The 14,249-nt window shown below is 36.1% G+C and overlaps 1 protein-coding gene across 1 annotated transcript in view; it reads left to right on the top strand.

Moving 5' to 3' along the window:
• Nucleotides 1–14,249, top strand: part of LOC115218254 (cadherin-related tumor suppressor-like) — a 339,745-nt gene that overhangs the window by 300,595 nt on the left and 24,901 nt on the right. Inside the window, 4 exon segments of the mRNA XM_029788002.2 lie at nt 1,378–1,558; nt 7,892–8,142; nt 10,516–10,706; nt 12,553–13,173. Coding sequence (XP_029643862.2) covers nt 1,378–1,558; nt 7,892–8,142; nt 10,516–10,706; nt 12,553–13,173 — 1,244 coding nt within the window.

Here is a 14,249-nt window from a genome sequence, read left to right as displayed (position 1 = left end):
CAGCCATAGAAATGTTATTTCAGTAAGTTTCATCTGACCCATACTAGCAAGGAATATTAGATATCATAACAATGATTACACACACCGCACATATATATATGTATGCACATACTTTAAGAGTGAAACCCCAGCATGGCCGCAGCTCAGTGATGGAACCCATAAAACAATATAAGAATATACTTCAAATTTGGAAAAATAAATATCTGTTAGTTTACAAATTTTTATACATTTTTCAAGTGTCATATTGGTCTCAGGTTTAGTCCCACTATCTTTTACTCCATCCTTGGGCTGACCAGTGTCATATGAGTGAGATTGGACAGAAACTGTATGAGAGCTTGATGTATGTGTGTGGGTGGGTGTGTATTAACCTCCCCAGTGGGGAATTGAACCTTGGTCTCCCACATGGTAGGTGTTGATACTTACCACTATGGCTCAGTGATAAGAGTGTCAGCCTCACAATCATGAAGTAGTGAGTTTGATTCTCAAACTGGACTACATGTTGTGTTCTTGAGCAAGACACTTTATTTCATGTTGCTCCAGTTCACTCAGCTGTAGAAATGAGTTGCGACGTCATTGGTGCCCTGCTGTATTGACCTCTGCCTTTCCCTTGGGTAATATTTGTGGTGTGGAGAAGGGTGGCTGGTATGCATGGGTGACTACTAGTCTTCCATAAGCAACTGAACTTTTTACCCCTGAGGGTAACTTTCTAGGTGTAATCCCATGGTCATTCATGACTGAAAGGGGTTCTTTAACCTTGTGTGTGTGTGTGTGTGTGTGAAGGTTGGCATTTCATGACACATGAGAGAAGAGAAAAAAAAGAAAATAGTGTTGTTGTATTTACATTTTGGTGTACATAACATAATTTCAAAATAATAGAATAAAAACTCTTGTATTTGTAAAGCAAGAAAGAGTTGGTGACAGGAAGAGCATCCAGATGTAAAAATACTGCTTACTGCTTCAAGTAAGCACCCATCCAACCAATGCCAGTATAGACAAGTGGATGTTAAACATAAACAAATATACAAATATTTGTTAACCAGTTGTACATGGTGTAGTGGTTAGGGTGTTGGACTCATGTTCATAAGATTGTGGTTTCAATTTCTGGATTGAGCAATGTTTTGTGTTCTTGAGCAAAACACTTCATTTTACGTTGCTCCAGTCCATTCAGCTAGTAAAAATAAGTAATCCTGTAATGGACTAGCATCCCATCCAGGGAGAAATATATACACCAGAGAAACCGGGAAACCAGTAGTTGTCAATCTCAGACCACAATGTATGATCATGCTAATGAGTTATATGTTAAATGTATAATAATGAGTGTGCTAATGAAAGAGGTTAGGTTATAAATTAATCACGCTTATCTCTTGTTTATCCCAGGGTCTCCTCCATTGACTGGTACTGGTACTGTGAACATTGAAGTACAAGATATAAATGATAACACCCCTGTCTTCCTGCAGCCACACTATGTGGGTTACATTGATGAGAATCAACATGGAAACTCTTCTATTGTGACTGTGAAAGCTTCAGACAAAGACGAAGGAATTAATGCCTTGATCAGGTGAGCTTTCAGGTTTACTCATAATGTCTTTGTTCTTTTTTTATAATAATAATAATAATATATTTCTTTATTGCCCATAAGGGGCTAAACAGAGGGGATAAACAAGGACAGACAAAGGGATTAAGTCGATTACATCGAGCCCAGTGCGAAACTGGTACTTTATTTATCGACCCCGAAAGGATGAAAGGCAAAGTTGACCTCGGTGGAATTTGAACTCAGAACGTAACGACAGACGAAATACCGCTAAATATTGTATACAGTGCTCAGGTGCACCACAACTTGTCAAAAGTGCGCATAAAGCATATGCAGTAATATACAAATGTCTAGAAAGTGAACACTGTATGAGTCAGATACATGCTTGCGTGTGTATGGAGGGGAGAGAATCAGGTGTAGTGTTGGCGAATCTCAGGAAGCATGGAAGTTTTGAAGAATGCAGTGCTCCGACAACTAACAACTGATGCCAGCAGTTTGTTCCATGCTTCAGCAACTCTTAGCGTGAAAAAATGTTTCCGAAAGTCATGGGAGCTGTGCTGTTTTCTGACTTTGTAAACATGTCCACAGGTGTTAGACAGATATTAATCTGTCTTTACTCCTGTATAAGTTGCACTGCTTTAATCTTGATTTTAACTGAAAAAAACTTAGGTGCAACTGATATATGTTGATTTTCCTCCACAAACATGCAAATACTTAGAAAATCGGAACAAATTTTGTTAATGAACTTTTCTAAACAGTTAATTCCAAATCATATCAAGGGCAATAATCCATTAGTCATTTTCATTTGGTGTCTAACAGGAGGATTTAGATTTTTTAAGGTGAGAAGAAATAGAAACTTCTAGATGCCTTGTTGTTGTTCCAAAGAGTCTTAGTAATTACATCATAATAAAATTGCCAAATATTTATAAATTGCCATTTTTTTATAACAATTATCAACAAATATTTATGAGCATAATTCCCAATTTCACTTTGGATTTTGTCATATTCTTCTTGTGTTTTGTTATCTCTCCTAGATTAGCATACCATGATTTCTTTTTTTTTTTTTTTTTTTTTTTAGTAAAGATCCATAGATATGATCCCTTAAGATAACTACAGCATTAACTGACTAGACTGATAATATATATCTTGATGGTGAGAATGCTTCAAAACACTGTTCAAGAGCAGAAATACTGTGCTCTCATTGATATGTTAATATTTCATTCAACTGAAATAATGCAGTTCAGAAATAGTTTCTTTTATAAGTTACGTAAATCTATAGAATGTGTTTGATCAAACACAGTAGTTATAATACACAAGGTATATTTTTCTTAAATGAGTTCAATCAAATGTGCTAAGATTATCATCATCATCATCATCGTTTAACGTCCGCTTTCCATGCTGGCATGGGTTGGACAGTTTGACTGAGGACTGGCAAGCCAGGAGGCTGCACCAGGCTCCAATCTGATTTGGCAAAGTTTCTACAGGTGAGTGCCTTTCCAAAAACCAACCACTCTGAGAGTATAGTGGGTGCTTTTTACATAGCACCGGCACAGAGGCCAGTTTGGTGGAACTGGCAACAACCATGCTTGAGTGGTGCTTTTTATGTGGCTTTGGCAATGGGAGCCAGTCAGGTGGCTCTGATAAATGCTATTTGACACTTGGATGAAGCTGTTTTGTGATATTCCTTCCTGAAATGAATTCATATTTCTTCTTTTATCAATAAGTAAAAATGATAAATCCTTTAGTATGAAATAAGCAAGCAGAAATATTAAATAATTTTATGAAATAAGAGCCACAGGATTTCATGTAAGGGTGATACCTAGCTTTGAACTGTCACATTTAACAGATAATTTCCCTTTGAATAAGATACCCAATCTATCACTGCAACATTTTCAGACAATATTAAATATTTTCTTCAATTTGGTCTCTTAATATTAATTATCCTGCCCAGGAGCCACTAGTTACAAAGAGTACAGCAAGAATTGAGTATACATTATACATTAACGGCATTTCATTTGGAATGCTTTAACCTTTTTTGTTACCCTATTTCTACTGAAATACTCTGCATTTGTTTCAATTAATTATGTAAATAATGAAGAAACCATCATTAAGGTGAATTTTGTAGCATAAATTAACATGAAATTTTGATGAAAGATTTTAATTTAGATCACCTTAAAACAGTAATTGCGTGTCATAGAACCAGGGGTCTCAGAAGGGTTATTAAATCTCAATGAATATCTGTATGGAAGAAAAGTGAATTACAAAATTCTAAGGAATTATTACTACTTCATATATATATATATACAAGCAAAATGCCCCCCCGTCCAATGGACGGTGCTGAGTTGTCAAACATTTAAACCAAATTTTCTCAAAACAACTTGTCTGACTGTCCCATAGGACTCCCCTTTGAGAAACACTGATTTAACCTTAATTTGGGACACCAGCAAAAGAAGAAATAAAGATAGACTTTTTTTCTATTCCAAAGAAAAACAATTTTATTCACACAAATATGCAACCGAAGAGTTTAAAGTACCAGTAATGATAAGGCTATTGACTGGGAGAACACAAATATGGTTTAAACAATAAGCTTGGCAGGAAAGAAATGAGCCTAAAACGATTGTGATGAAGCTGAGGATACTCCACAATCTCCTAGAGGGAGTGAGGGTTGTACCAGCAGCCAGATAGTACTCATTTTCAGCTGATTGAACTGGAGTACCATGAAATGAAGTGCATTGCTCAAAAGATACAGTACATGTCCCAGACCAAGAATTGAACTCATAAACTTATAATCGTGAGTTCTATGCTGCTAACAACTAGGAAACACACCTTCACATGTTAATAGGTTAATAGAATATTTTATTCCAAAACTGAAAAGAATTCATAGATTTCTATTACAATTCCTTGACATATTGGAAAGTTTTATACAACATCATGAGGAAGAATGTACATGCACAAATTTTAAACACTACCATAGTGAAGAATTTATATAGAAAAGTTATAACAATTCCTCATCATCATTTAACATCTATGTTGGCATGGGTTGGCATGGTCTTTAACAGGATCCAAAGACTATTGTGCTCCGGTGGCTGCTTTGCTAAGGTTTCTTATTTCTTTATTGCCCGCAAGGGGCTAACCATAGAGGGGATAAACAAGGACAGACAAAGGGATTGAGTCGATTAGATCGACCCCAGTGCATAACTGGTACTTAATTTATTGACCTCGAATGGATGAAAGGTAAAGTCGACCTCGGTGGAATTTGAACTCAGAACATAACGGCAGACAAAATACAAGGACAGACAAAGGGATTAAGTCGATTAGATTGACCCCGAGTGCGTAACTGGTACTTAATTTATTGACCCCAAAAGGATCAAAGGCAAAGTCGACCTCGGCAGAATTTGAACTCAGAACGTAACGGCAGACGAAATACCGCTAAGCATTTCGCCTGGCGTGCTAACGTTTCTACCAGCTTGCCACCTTAATTTCTTAAGGTTTCTGTGGCTGGATACCCTTCCTAATGCCAACTGCTTTATAGCTGCTTCTACTTGATGCTTTTTATTTTGTGCCATCAGCACCAGTGAGGCCATTCATTATGCAGCTTTCAAGACTACAAACCCCAAGTGATGAGGAGGTGGGGCAACTGTATGCTAGGTGAACAAGAAGTAGATAGTGGTAAAGTATAAGAGAAAACGATCGAAATAGAGGAGCTACATAACCACTCACATTTTAGAAGAGAGGGTGAGTGAAGATGGAGTGAAGAATTTAAACTGGAAATTTATACCATCATCATAAGAAAGAATTTATATAGAAAAGTTATATTGAAGAATTTTCATAGAAAACTTATGACATTATATTGTGGAATAAGAATTTATGCTGGTATTTATTCAACAGTCTTACATAGATAAAAGTTCTTTTGATTTTTTTTTTTTTTGTGCTTGAACATTTTTAAATCTTCAGATGTGACCAGAATCCCTCCTTTTCTATAGCATCTACCCAGAAATAATGTCTGCATTAGTCTTAATTCAAATCTTACATTCTAAAGAATTACAACGACTTATCTTATAGGCGAGTTTTTTTTATTAAAAAAAAAAAATTGAAAGCTTAGCTAAGTTCTTCTTTATGATTTGACGAAAAAAAACTTGTATAAAAACCAACAAATAAATTAAGATAGTAAGTTCGAAATTGTCTTCAGCGGCTGCAGACTGGATAGAAATGAAAAATAAAGTTGATTACAGAATCGACATGACAAAGCTGAATTTATATATAGGAAAAAAGAAAGAGAAAAAGAAGAAACAAAAGCCACCTTAAATGAGATTATATAATCTCAGTTGGAAACTTATTATTGTCTCATGATTAATCTACCTGCAGAAAACCAAGAAATTGCTAGTGGTTTGGATTAAAATTAGTGCTGACATTAATAAGTCTTCATTAGAAAACATAATCATTGATTTACTTTCATTTTATCACACTTGGAGAACATTGAAAATATCTGTGGGTTTCAGTTTTTTTTGTTTTGTTGAAGTTTGTTTTGTTTTTTTTTGTCTGTTTTTTTTTTACCTCTTGATGTTTGTTTTATAAGAAGAATACTGTCTAAATCAAACTGATAATAAATAGTATTTATTTATTATAGTCAATAGTAATAATAATAATAATAAAAACATTGTGTCATTTTAGACTAAAAGATTTATTTATTGATGAAAGAAGAAACATTAAATAATAATAATAATCCTTTCTACTAAAGGCACAAGGCTTGAAATTTTGGGGTAAGGGACTAGTAGATGACATCGACCCCAGTGTTTCACTGGTACTTAATTTATCGACCCTGAAAAGAACGAAAGGCAAAGTCAAGCTTGGTGAATAATAAAAACGTTGTGTTATTTCAGACTAAAGGATTTATTTATTGATGAAAGAAGAAACATTAAATAATAATATTAATAATCCTTTCTACTATGAAGCAAAAAAATTGTTATAATCAAGTGGTACTTGATTTAGCAACTTTGAAAGGATGGAAAGCAAAATCGACCTCGGCAGAATTTGAAATCAGAATGTAAAGACGGGTAAAATTCTGCTAAGTATTTTGCCCAGCATGTTAACAATTCTGCCAGCTTTTCTCAATAATAACAACAACAACAACAACAATAATAATAATAATAATAATATAATAATAATAATAATGGTTTCAAATTTTGGCACAAGGCTAACAATTTTAGGAGGATGGGCTAAGTCAATTACATCGACCCCAGTGCTTAACTGGTAGTTATTTTATCAACCCCCAAAAGGATGAAAGGCAATTCTGAGGAGTGAAGGTTAGCTGCTACCATTGATCTCCAAGGATGAAAAGTCAAGCTGGCCACAGTAAAATTTGAACACAGAATGTAAACCGCTTGAAAAAATGCCACATTTTGTCCAACTCTTTAATGATTTTGCCATCTTATTACCATAATAATAATAATTTTAGCAAAAGGCCAGTAGTTTTTAGAAGTGGGGAAAGTCAGTTACATTAATCTCCCCTTAATCCCACCCACTACTTGACTGGCACTTTATTTTATCAACTCTGAAATTTGACCTCAATGACATTTGAACCCTGGAAGTTGACCTCAGTGACATTTGAACCTGCAACATAAAACCAGAAGAAATGTCACTAAGCATTTTGTTTGATGTGCTAACAATTCTGGTTGCTTGCTGTCTTGGTTTTTGAGATTCACATATTGATCAGCTTTTTAGTGTACACCAACCATTTCTGGTTAGATTCCTTGAAATGGTTTTGATGAGTGGTTATGCAGCATTAACCAATACTAGTTACATAACAACAGCTCGAAATATGTTGTTGTTGTTGTGCTGGTGAGAGCACATGGCTTAGTGGTTAAGGTGTTGCATTCACAATAACAGAATCATGGTTTCAATTCCTGGACTGGGTGTGGTGCATTGTGTTTTAAGCAAAAGACTTTTTTATTTCATGTTGCTCTGTAATTATGTCAGCATCTGTCATGTGGCACGCCATGCATCTGTACATGAAATGTTGATGTGATGGAGGAAATGGGCATCACAATAACAGAATCGTGGTTTCAATTCCTGGACTGGGTGTAGTGCATTGTGTTTTTAAGCCAAAGACTTTTTTATTTCATGTTGCTTTGTAATCACTTCAACATCTACCATGTGGCACACCATGCATCTGTACATGAAATAATTTGATGAAGGAAATGGGCAGTAGAAACATTTGATCACTAAAACCAAATTATCTGTGCAGGTTGTTCAGCAAGAAATTTCAGAACCCTAATCTGTCGAGTCCACCGTCGTCGTTATAGCTCTTTCTTGTTTTAATGTCCTCTTGAAATTAAACTAACGACTTCTATTTCATTGCAGATATTCTCTGATATCCGACTTGGACGGCAAGTTTACTATTGATCCTGCAAGGGGAACAATTATGGCAACTGCATCATTTGATCGAGAAAAACAAGACCAATATAAGTTCTTTGTGGTAGCCGAAGACGCTGGCTACACTCCAAGAACAGCAACAGCTGCAGTGACAGTTAATGTGCGAGACAGAAACGATAACAAGCCGAAGTTTAATCAGAAATCATACAACAAATTTATTTACCATCCAACAGTAAAAGGTATTTTACAGTTATTGCCTATTGTTATGTTTTGATGACTTTCTTTAACAATTTATGTGGATACCTTTTAACAGGTATTATTTTTTTTTTTGTTTTTTTTTTCTTTTTCTTTTTCTTTTTTTTTTCATTCGTTACATTGAACTCGGTTTATTTATGTCATCTCGAATATATAGAGTCATTCAATTAAAGGATCAACTTAATGGTGATAATATTTAAAGAAATGGAACCATAGAAGTGTATCAGAGGAGGAAATTGGAAATCTATAAGTACCTTTGCGTCTGGTCTTTCATTACACACAGTTACACACACACACACATTTCAGCTACTGTGACTATAAATGTTAGACACATACAGCTTGTTAAGTGTTGTCTACTCACTGATATTTTCTGTGTTTGTTCAGGGACACAGACACACACACTACACAAGACTGAGAGCATGGCAGTTTCAACATTAATTCATTGATGTTCATTTGTTCACTAATTTGTCTTTACTTCCGTTTTTACTTTCTGTGTTGGCATGAGTTAGAGGAATCTATTATTGAGGTGATGTTTTACAGTCTGGTACCCTTCCTGACACGTTTGGTTCAAACACACTGGCTCTGAATTGCATCACCCTCTGTTTTTTTGTGACAGCCATCAATTAGCTCTTTGTTTGCTGTTATCAAAGATATTCCATCCATGACCAACCAATTGTTTTACAGGCATAGCATATCTTGAACTACATTATGTAATGGATGCTTTCCACCTTTTTGATGGTAGGGTGTAATTTGAGGGAAATTTTGCTATCATTTCTTGTGAGTTGAGTGACCATGTAGAAAGTTCCCCCATTGATTTGAGGCTGTTGTTGCATAACAACAAGTAAGTCCTGATGAAGCAGACCCATGATGATCATCATCATTGTTCGACCATGGTCGAGACAGTGGAACTTACTATGTTACGCCAGACTTCACGGTCCATCATAGCATTACAGAGGTCCTGTTGCTGGATGCCTGTGTCCCTGGAGATTACATCAGGGTAGGAGAGTGTGCACCCTCTGGTATCGCGAGCAGAAGGCTTCCAGAGGAGAAGAGTATGATCAAGGGCATTCCAGCCATATGTCATGTGTGCAGGAAATTGGAAATGTAATATCCCTTATATTCCATTTTGCTTTTTAGTTGATATAATGGTTTTTCCAAGAGATTTGACTACTATATCTAACAAGTTGAGTGACTGCTTTGTTGGTCTGGTCCTCGTTCAATTAACTTCAATTAAATTTCTTGTATTATTTTTTTTTTCTTTTAAGTCAGGAGGTTAGGCAGTGTCCCTGGCCTTTTACAGAGTCTCCAAGACTGGTGAGAGGGAACGGAAGAGAAAGGTTCCCTCGAAGCAGAGACCTGCTCCCAAATGCTTGAAACAGAGTGGACATAGTGTTTGGTGGTGGTGTTAAACTGAGTGAGAGATTGAGATTATCACTCAAGTAGGGTATGGTAGTTTTGAGCCTAGAATGCATAGAGCCAGAACAAATACCACAAGGCACTTAATTCAGTCTTACAGGAGGGAGGAGGGGATAAGTTGATGTACTTGACCTCGAAAGGATGAGAAGCAAAGTCAGTCTCAACAGAATCTGAACTCGGAACATAAAGAAAGATAAAATGCCGCTAAGCATTTTGCCCAGCATGCTAACGATTCTGCCAGCTCACTGCCTTAACTTCCCCTGATATTATTATTATAAGAATAATAAACAACAGACTCTTGTCAGTTGATCTGTGGGATGCTTAGCTTTTCACTCACATACACTTCGAAAATAAAATATTCTTCAGTTATAAAATAACAGCAAATTCTTCCACTGATGTCATATTTTCATCCTACTTTTGTTGCCTAAGCCTTCTTCATATTAGTTCTTTTACTAAATGATAAGTTTGGTTTGTTCACACCAAAAGCTTAACAGGACTTAATTATGCACCTGAAATTACAGCTAGCTTCTGCAGGAGTAGTCTTTTAAAAACAAACAAATTTTCCTTTTCATCAATCATTACTAATTTCTACAAATGTTTTAGATATGAAGAAACACTTTAACTATCTTATTAGATTTATTTATGTATTTTGTATTTTTGTACTGTTACTATTTAAAGAACTTTTATACCTTTGATGATTCATATTTATAATTTTATTATTTAGCTTCAAATTTGTAATCACCTTTATTAAAAAAATATCATTTGGATTAGAGAGATTAACAACAAATTCTGATGAGCCACTGCAAAACTGCAGTGGCTAATCCAAGTTTTGGAGAAAATTTTACTTTTATCTTTTGATATCATTAAAAAAATTTGTTAAATTTTTCTTCGGTATGTTTCTTATGTTTCTTATATATGTTTTTTTTTTTTTCCTTTTTCAGGTGAATTTGTATTTGGAATAACAGCTGTTGATTTTGATATTGGTCTTAATGGAAAGATAAGCTATGCTCTTTCTGGACGTGATGGAAATAAGTTTAAGATAAATTCTACGACAGGTGTTGTTAAGTCAAACCAAAACTTATATCTGGGACTTGGTCGGCAATTCACCATCTACGTTACAGCATCAGATCAGGTAATTTCAAGATTTTTTGAATAACATTTCATAAATTATATTTATTTATTTATTTACTCGTTTACTTCTTATTTAATTATCTAATTAAATCCTCCAAAAGTAATATAAGAAAAGAAAGAAATTAAAACAAGACTGAAAATTTGGCCTAGGTACTTGCTCAAAGCACCCGAGAGACCAGGTGGTGGGTATTAAGCTAGGTGACTGATAAAGTTTCCTGCCATAGAATGGGAATAGTCCTCTCAGTAGGCTTCCACATAATTTCCTCTATGATTTTATGCCCAGTTTCAATGTTGGTATGGTTTGGACCAGTCATAAAGCTCAAAGTTAGTTATTTAGCTTTATTGCTACCCTACACAGGTCGGAGACTATGTCACACTGATATATTCCACTAATTGTAATTATAATTGAAGGGAAGGCACATGATTCAGTGGTTAGAGCATCAGGCTTACGATCATGAGGTTGTGAGTTCAATTCCTGAACCGGGTTGTGTGTTGTGTTCTTGAGTAAGACACTTTATTTCACATTGCTCCAGTTCATTCATCTGTAAGAAATGAGTTGTGACATCACTGGTGCCAACTGTATCAGCCTTTGCCTTTCCTTTGGACAACATCAGTAGTGTGGAGAAGGGAGGCTGGTATGCATGGTCACAACTGCTGGTCTTCCATAAATAACCTTGCCCGGACTTGTGCTTGGGAGAGTAACGTCCTAGGTGCAATCCCATGGTCAGTGTAGTGACCGAAGATGGTCTTGGACTGTTTCCCATTGAAAAATAATGGATTTCTTTTAACCCATTATACCATATTACAATTCTGCAACTCTATGATAATGGCGATTTAGAGTTACATCAAATTTTTGGTTGTGACCAAATCTTTAATATAGTATAGGCATGGCTGTGAGCTTATAAAGTTTTCTTCCCAACAACATGGTTTTGGGCTTAGTAACCCTGCATAGCACCTTGAGCTAGTGTCTTCTACTGTAGCCAGCCTTAAGCCAACTAAAGCCTTTTTAAATGGATTTGGTAGCAGAAAGTGAAAGAAGCTCATCTTGTAAATGTGTATTACAGGTAAGTTGACAACCATCAATTCACTGTGAAAAAAGTTTACCGAGAAAATATATCCATAGTATCTCACCATTTATAGTTAAAAACTATTTTATTTAAAAAATATGGTGAATTGTGATGGTGAACTTTCCCTGCTGTGAATTGATGATGATGATGAACTTACCGGATATGGTGTGTATGTTCTTTTCATCATGCATTGGTTATAAACATGCATCACTGTAGTGCAAGCAGCATTCTTTATTTCCAGTCTTTTATGAAAACATAAAGAAATGTCCAGCTATTGGGAAATACTAGCTTGCTTAGAAACAGGTGAGGGTTGCTGATAGGAACAGTATCCAGCCTTTTCAATTCCTGTCTGATCCACGCAAGCATCAAATGTCCTTTTCTCCCTGCTGGCATGAGCTGGTTGGTTTGACCCTCCCATATCATGTGACCAACCAGGTTGCCTGATGTTGGTCACAATGCATTTCTTGCATTGCATTAGCCTTCAAATGATGCCACCCTGCTGGCTAGGCAAGCAGGCCCAACATTCCCCACTACGTGAAATGAAGTGTTTTGCTCAAAAACACAATGCACTGCCCAGTCAGAGAATTGAACCCATGATCTAGCAATCATGAGTGCAACAGCCTAACCACTATGCCACATACTGTCACTCCCATATATACACTCTGAATAAGGACCAATGATCCTAATGCATAAAAACATTCATTGCAGATGTAAATAATGTAAAGTGCTTTCATGTTATTGAATTCTCAAATCTTTTCTTTTTTATTGTTTCTTCCACAGAGCCAAAACCCGTTTTTCTCAAAAGCTAAAGTAATGATTCATCTTCTACAAAAGAATAAAACCCGTCGACCTCGATTCACACTTGCCAAAACTGAATTCAAGCTTGAAGAAAATTCTTCTTTAAACACCACAGTAACCCGTTTGTCTGGTGTTTCTCCGAAGGCGGTTCCTCTGAAATACTTCATTGCAGGTGGAAACATCAACAATGCCTTCGGCATTGATCCTAAGCGTAATGACCTCATCATTGCCAACCAATTGGACTTTGAAGAAACCAGTTATTACAGTTTGTGGATTGGAACTTCTGATACTAGCAGCGACCCTCTCACTTCGTATAAGGAATTGCGTATTTTCATTGCTGACATTAATGATAATGCACCCTACTTTGATCAAATGCATTATTACACTTCATTCGAAGAAACAAATCAAATAGGTAAAACAGTCGTATGTGTGTCTGCAAAGGATGCTGATTCTGGTAAAAATGGTAAGGTTACCTATAAAATCACAAATGGAAATTCTAAGGATGCTTTCCAAATAAAATCTTCAGGCTGCATTTCTACAAAGAACCAAATTGATCGAGAAAAAATTGACTTTTACCAGCTTGCCATCAAAGCTGTTGACCAAGTAAGTATTTAAGAATTTTACTAATTCTCAGACTCAGATTTGTGATAACAATTATCTTCATTTCTTTTAAAGGATCCCTTTTTTTTTTCTGAAACTAAATCATATTGGTCACTAAATGCTAAATACACCTCCAAAAACCTTACTTATAAACTATAAATATCAAAGTATGATTAATTTGTATTAGGGTTTTAAGAACCTTTCAGAATTGCTGTGAAAGAAGAGAAACAATTAAGTTAGCCCATTTCATTTAACATCCAGCTTCCATGCTGGCATGGGTTGGAGGGTTTAACAAGGTTTGACAAGTTGGAGGACTGCGTCATACATCAATGTTTACTTTTGGGTGATTTCTACAGCTGGATGCCTTTCTTACCCAGCAATTTTCAACATAGAAGAACTAGTATTAACTAATATTTAGCACTCAACAATATGCTGTGTGCATATTCAAATTAGGGTGACCTGCTGTGCTTGAGGAGACCTATTGAGTCAAGTACATCAACATCAAAATAAAAATCAAATGGAAATGGTAGTTGTGATACCCATGCCAGTGCACGTAAAAAGCACCAACCGATCGTGGCCATTGCCAGCCTCCTCTGGCCCCTGTTCTGGTGGCACATAAAAAGCACCCACTACACTCACGGAGTGGTTGGCGTTAGGAAGGGCATCCAGCTGCAGAAACACTGCCAGATCAGACTGGAACCTGGTGCAGCCTCCTGGCTTCCCAGACCCCAGTCAAACTGTCCAACCCATGCTAGCATGGAAAACGGACGTTAAACGATGATGATGATAGCCATGTGATTAAAAAGCTTGCTTCACAACACCTGAGTCTTGGATTTTGTAGTTCAGACCCACTTTGTGACACTTTAGGTAATTATCATCTACTATAGCCCTGGGCCAACCAATGCCTTACATGAGGAATTCAGTAAACAGAAACTGCATGGAAGCATATTGTGTATGTGTGTGTTTACATACACCATAACTTTTCAGCAAAATGAAACTAATAGAGTAAGTACAAGGGTTATTTAATGGGCTGAAGGCCTTCAAGGTGGTTACTCAGCATGGTTGCAGTCCAGTGTCTA

Source organism: Octopus sinensis, linkage group LG13, assembly GCF_006345805.1.
Source record: "Octopus sinensis linkage group LG13, ASM634580v1, whole genome shotgun sequence".
Classification (NCBI taxonomy): Eukaryota; Metazoa; Mollusca; class Cephalopoda; order Octopoda; family Octopodidae; genus Octopus; species Octopus sinensis.
The sequence above is the reverse complement of the archived record's forward strand: the minus strand, read 5'-3'. Positions and strand labels throughout refer to the sequence as shown.